We start from the raw sequence: 6,000 nt of genomic DNA, 5'->3' as shown, positions 1-6,000 counted from the left end.
CAGGTGTGTGCGAGCCGAGTGTGGCTGTGCGGGGGTCTCACTTCTGACACCGGGGCTGCAGCTGCGGCGCCGCTGCCGAGGGGCTAGTCCCCCGGGCTTGTTTACAATGGACCGTGCGCGCCGCGGCTGGGTCGGGGGTGTGGGCGCCGCGCCGCCCGCCCGCCGGCCCTGTCCCTCCGCGGCCGCGCTTCAGGGATGGAGCGGGAGCTCGGGGGGCTGCGAGCGGAGTGGGAGAGGGAGCCACAGTTCTGCGCTGCGGACGGTGGAGCTCTCCCCTAGGTCTGGGGCTGAGGAGGAGGGCCAGGTGAAGAGAGGATTTTTTTCCCCTTTTCTTTCTTTAATTTTCTTGTTTTTCAAAGCTGCATGGTCCCTGCTTCTTTTAAAACCGAAATAGACAACAGTGTGCAAGGGGGGACCCAAGAGGTGGTGTTTTGTTGTTGTTGTTCACTTGTGGGGCCTTGTTACGGGTTTTGTTGTTTTTATCCTTATACAACGGTGAACTTTTCTCACCGCCTATACCCTTCATTTTTGCCCCTCTTTGCCTTGTGCTAAATGAGCTGCTCTTTTACCATCATCATTAGCTGCATGGTTTTCTTTTTTCTTTTAAAACTGTGTTTTCTTTGTGCTGCAAACAGTCTTAATATCCTTTCAGCACTCTTCCCTCCCCCCTTTCTTTTACCCCCACACCCCTTGCACACACACTGGAACCAGGGACTTCTTGGCTGGGTTCTTTGCTGCACTGGGAAGAAGATCTTTTTTTTTTTTTTTTAAGTCTCTCTCCTCTCTATGTCTCTCTTGGTGTGTTTGTGTGTGAGTGTGAGATTTAAACCGGATGCAGGGCATCTGTGGTACTTGGTTAGTAGTTATTGACAGTGCTTTATCCTTCATGTGGAGATGGGAGGGGTACTAGTGAGGTTCCATTTCACTTTGATGAACCTCCTTCCCCACAGTGGAGTGTTAACAATTTTCATTGTGGTTATGAGACTTTGTGTGTTACAAACAGGGAAAGGACAGAAGGAAGCTTTGTGAGAACTGTTTACAGTGTTATTTGTGACACTTATGGTACTTCTGAAGAGTTTTTTTTTTCTTTCTTCATCTTCTCTGTTCGTTTTCCTTTGAGAGTTGAAATTGAAGTCAAGTTGTTCATAAAGAATGTATGAAGCTACTCAACTTGAAACGTGTGTATATTTCACTTTCTTTGTGGCTGTTAAGATCTAGGCATGTGTGTACTTAACAGTCTTTTTAATATTAGTTTTTGGTTTTCTTTGGACAGTGACTTAAGCCTGCTGAAGAGAGAGAACTTTTCTTTTTAGGTCTTTCCTTCAAAATTCTATTTTTCTCTGTACATTTGAATATTTGTCAGTCCTCAAGTTATAGGCTCTTAGATACAGGTAGCCCAGTTTTAGAGATCCTGTAAATTTGTTCATTTTTCAGCGCAACATTTAATTAATAGATCATGAGTAAAGAGTTTGATAGTGTGTGCTCAAGCAAATGTAATGTACTATTTTATTTGCACATATTGAAGTTTCCAAATTGAAAATTTTAAATACTTACTTAGTCTTTTTTTTCTAACAGCAAACCATATATTGATTTACCTGACAGAACAGACTGTGGATAATGTGACAGTATTAATTATTCTTGAGATTGTCAGTGAGCAAGTTGGGTAATTGTAATGCAATTTAAGGCTAATACTTTGTAAAATAAGAGTTAGAGTTTAAAAACTTTTCCTTTTTAAAATTAAATTCCTTGTGGTTGGTATTTTAAATGAAGATGATGTTGGTTCTGAACGAAGACTTTCTCAGAGCACTAAAATTTCTTTATATTTGTCGCCCCCTCCCCAACCTAGGTTTCATGCAAATCTCTAATACTAACCTGTATTTTTTTTCTGTTCAGGTGAGTGTCAAATGCCTGAACACTTTTGGCTGGTGAAGTTCCTGGGTCCTTATAAACTTTGAAGTTAATAGGAGTTTTTCTGTCTTGAGACAGTTTCAGACTTTATGCCATTTACATAATACATTTTCAGTCGAGTAGATTATATGCTATAATTTTATAGTTTAATGTTTTTATGGGCAGTGTCCAAGAACTTTTTTGAGGCATTTCACTCATTACAACTATCTCAGGTTTTTTTTTTTTTTTTTTCTCAGGTTTTCTCTAAGTTAGATTTTCATTCACAAGGTGTTTTGAGAGCAGAAGTTAATTTGAATTCTATTACTTATCTGTTACTAAAAGCACATATGTGATAGAAAAGTTGCTGTAGAGATGCCTTGGACGCAGGTGTGTCAACATTATTCATATGGATCAAGTAAATAATAGAAATACTAACAAAGGATAAATTTTTAAATTTAACATACCGATAAATACTTGGTAACACTTAAATTTTTTTTTTCTGTGATATTTTTCCTAGGAGAGACTATATTATGTGTTGATATTTGTGTTTGTATTAGACTAAAAAAACACCTGAAGTGTCCAAACTTTAAAACTAAAATTATTAAATAGGAGTTACTTGTAACTTATTTTGAATAGCTGAATATTTGTGATTCATTGTATGTCATAATGTCTGTCTCAGCCTTTTTATGTTATTGTGCCTATTGCATTAAATGGTATAGGCATATTTCTGTAGTGCATTTAAATGTATAACAGTAAACTAAAATGCACTTCTCAAATGCATCATTCCACAATGTTTTCATTATATGGGATGATTATGCTAATTAAAAAAGTAGTATATTATTCCTCCAGTATTCAAATACTCTTATACTCAAAAGGTTTATAGTTAATAAGTTTAGGATATGCAAAAAACTTACAGTTTATGAATTTAATATATGTTAACCCTAAGCAATATTTTTTATAGAAGCATTTAATGGTAAAAAGGTATTGCTATTAAAAATTAGGAATTAAAACATGAATTTTGAATCAAAGATTTAATCTTTTATTTAAACAATACATGTTACAATTTGATAACATGTTTCATTGTTCTTCAGAAGGTTGATTTTTTATGTACTCTATACACTGTCAACTGAAGAAATCAGTGGGTGGAGTTTGATTTTACATCTCAGAGTTTTTAGTAAGTATGTGTATATATGTGTGTGTATTTAAAAGAGAAGATAGAGTATCAATATGTAGGAAGAGTTTTAAAAAAACTTTTCTGAACCATGAAGTAAGAATGTTACTTTGTGTTTTTTTGTGTGTCTCTAGTGAGTATGTTACAAGAAATAAGAATACCAAACAAAGAAACTTTTCAAATTACAAAGTCTTCAAAGACATAAACTTTTACATTATGAAAAATCTGCTAGGTTTTTTTTTGCTTGCTTGCTTTGTTTTTATGCTGAGCATTAGGCTAAAAGTCCTCTGTATCTAGTTACTTTTAAAAATAAACAACTTAGTTTCCCTAATGGAAATATTTGTCTTTAACTCTTTGGTATAGAGTCCCAGTGGCTGTTGAAAAACAGATTTTAAATTCCTCTCTGTTCACAGGTGCATAGTGTTCCCATATTTTGGAAATCTAAGATTAAATGGATTTAACTAAATCTAGCTTTGTTAGGGACAGATGGCTGTTTTAAACAGGTGTCACTTTCGTTTCTAGTGCATTGTGTTGGGACTTCCAGTGGTTCACAGACGAGCTGTCTAAAGCAGGTGGCATCTTTTGCTTTTGTTCTTAGTAAAATATACTTTTGGAGTTAATTATTTTCCTAGGAAGAGTTGTTTTTCTTTTTAAAGTAAAGGTTTTGAACTATTCAAATTGAGATTCCTAATTTAATTAACATAACCTTTTTTTTTTTAATATCATTCTGTTTTTGAGCTGTGTAAGCTGCAGGTCCTTTCAGAAAACACTTCAAATTCTTTAAACAGTGATAAATTCCATTTGAATCCAGAAAAAGTACTCAGGAGCACTTTACACAGTCAGTTTATCTGAAGCAAAAAGGCAGATTTGAATAAAGTGAAATTAGGGAACATGAAATTAGGTAACAAGTTAACTTTTGCTGTCCCATACTTGAATTTTTTTTAGCATCATTATTTTAATTTAAATATTAAGTGTTGAGAACTGGTGTTGTTTTGTTGGTTACTTTAAATATTATCAAGTGAAAACATTTTCCTGACCTACTTTGATTATTACTATAAAGATTTTAGTGCTCTTTTTAAGTGAAAATTGTTCTTAAGCATTAATGTTTAAAAATATGTACTGAAATAAATAAGAGTATCAATTTATTGATTTTTAAGGTTCATATTTACTTGAATTCTATCCTTTTTTGGTGGAAATTTTATACATCTTACAACAGATGCACCAGAGGGTGCTATGCTGTTTGCAACAAGAGATTATTATCACAAAGAATGTGATCTGATTAGAACTTTTATTTAAAGAAAAAATTTAATTACATATGCATTCAAGCATATAATAGCCTTATTTCTTTGGAGTTTAAATTTAATATACTGTCTTAATTGGCAGTTTTATATCAAAGCCTGTCTCTCTGAACTAATATATATTAGCACAGTATAAAACAATATCAAGATTGATATCTTTGGTATCATCTGAATGTCAGCATTTGTCCTATACGCACATACATTTATATTTTTATTAAAGTATTTTAATTTGTATCTAAAAAAAATTAGCTAACTTGAGAATCATACTATTTTGGCCGTGTGGCTTTGTACTCTGTAAATTGGTTCTTGTTGCACCTATCAATATATTGTATATCCTTATAACATTTATATATGGCATAATTAGTGGTATGCTTTTTATGGTATAATCTAAAAAAAGCCATTTCAAAAGTATAAATTGTAATAATAGTTATCAGGCTAATTAACTCAACAGCAATAATAATAGAAACTGTCTGGAGAATTTGGTCCCTACTTCATGCTGTTAGAAGAGTCTGGTTTGAATATTTAACTTGGCTTTATTATCTGAAAAGTTTTAGATTCTCTGCTTTACTCTGTGCCTTATACTTCTAAACTGGAAGTGACCATATATTACTTTATGTTTCTGAGTATTTGTTCAGCAAGGTTTTTTAGAAGAACACTTGAATTCAGTCTTTGGGGTTCTTGCATCATTGACTTTACTTCTTCCGTAGTGCATGTGCGTTTAAGGTAAATACTGAAGCGGTAGTAGTCAGTGTTTTCCTCAAGTAAGCTTAGAAAGGCACAGTTATATCAAATCAGCTTTTCTCCAGATGATGGATTTATGTGTACTGTAGTTCCACATTTAAGTACAATCAGCAAAATGTGATTTTTTTTTTAGAAGTGGCTTTATAAGACATAGTATTTCATGTGTTGAAACGCCGCCGAGACTCCAAAACATCAATAGAGAATAACAATTTTTAAAGTATTAGTCTTGTTAAAATAGATTAGGCATTTCTCCTCAAAAATATGGTCCTACTAATTCATTAACAGAATTGGTTAATGAATAAATTATTAAATTGGCATAACCAACTTTTGCTGCTAAGAATTTAAAGTATTATGACATTGTTTCAAAACCTTTATATTTGATGTTTTATATTTCATATCAAACTATAAGACATATTTCATGAAAAATCAGTTAAAAAGTTGGAGTGTATTTAGAGTATCAAATAGGTGTATGTTTTGTTTTTAAAATAGATTGAGGGTAAATATATTGGTTAAAAACACAAGGCTTTGGATGCAGATTTCAGATAATTTTATCAGCTGTGGAACCTTGGACAGGTTATTTCCCTTCGTTTGGCCTCAGTTTTCTCATCTCAAAAATGGATGTCTTAGCCTGCCTTACAGAGTTTTGTGAAGAGTAAAGGAGCTAATTTATGTAATGTGCTTTGTTCAGTACTTGACACAGAATATATGCCCAGGGGCTCAGTGGTAAAGAATCTGTCTGCCAGTGTAGGAGACATAGGAGATGTGGGTTCGATCCCTGGGTCAGGAGGATCCTCTGAAGGAGGAAGTGGCAACCCACTCCAGTATTCTTGCCTGAGAAATCTCATGGACAGAGAATCCTGTTGGGCTACAGTCCATGGGGTTGCAAAGAGTTGGACACGATTT

At 34.2% G+C, this 6,000-nt stretch overlaps 1 protein-coding gene across 6 annotated transcripts in view; it reads left to right on the top strand.

Annotated features, from left to right (window-relative positions):
- The window catches only part of RFX3 (regulatory factor X, 3 (influences HLA class II expression)), a 333,454-nt gene that overhangs the window by 426 nt on the left and 327,028 nt on the right, over positions 1–6,000 (top strand). The window contains exon 1 of one of the 6 annotated variants that reach the window (XM_010860697.1): positions 7–1,178. The exons of the other annotated variants lie outside the window; for them this stretch is intronic. Within the exon in view, the coding sequence (XP_010858999.1) occupies positions 1,157–1,178 (22 nt within the window). The 5' untranslated portion in view covers positions 7–1,156. Of the gene's footprint in view, positions 1–6; positions 1,179–6,000 lie in introns of those variants that run through there. 6 annotated transcript variants of the gene reach the window in all.

Source organism: Bison bison, unplaced genomic scaffold (assembly GCF_000754665.1).
Source record: "Bison bison bison isolate TAMUID 2011002044 unplaced genomic scaffold, Bison_UMD1.0 scf7180017864469, whole genome shotgun sequence".
Classification (NCBI taxonomy): domain Eukaryota; kingdom Metazoa; phylum Chordata; class Mammalia; order Artiodactyla; family Bovidae; genus Bison; species Bison bison.
The sequence above is the reverse complement of the archived record's forward strand: the minus strand, read 5'-3'. Positions and strand labels throughout refer to the sequence as shown.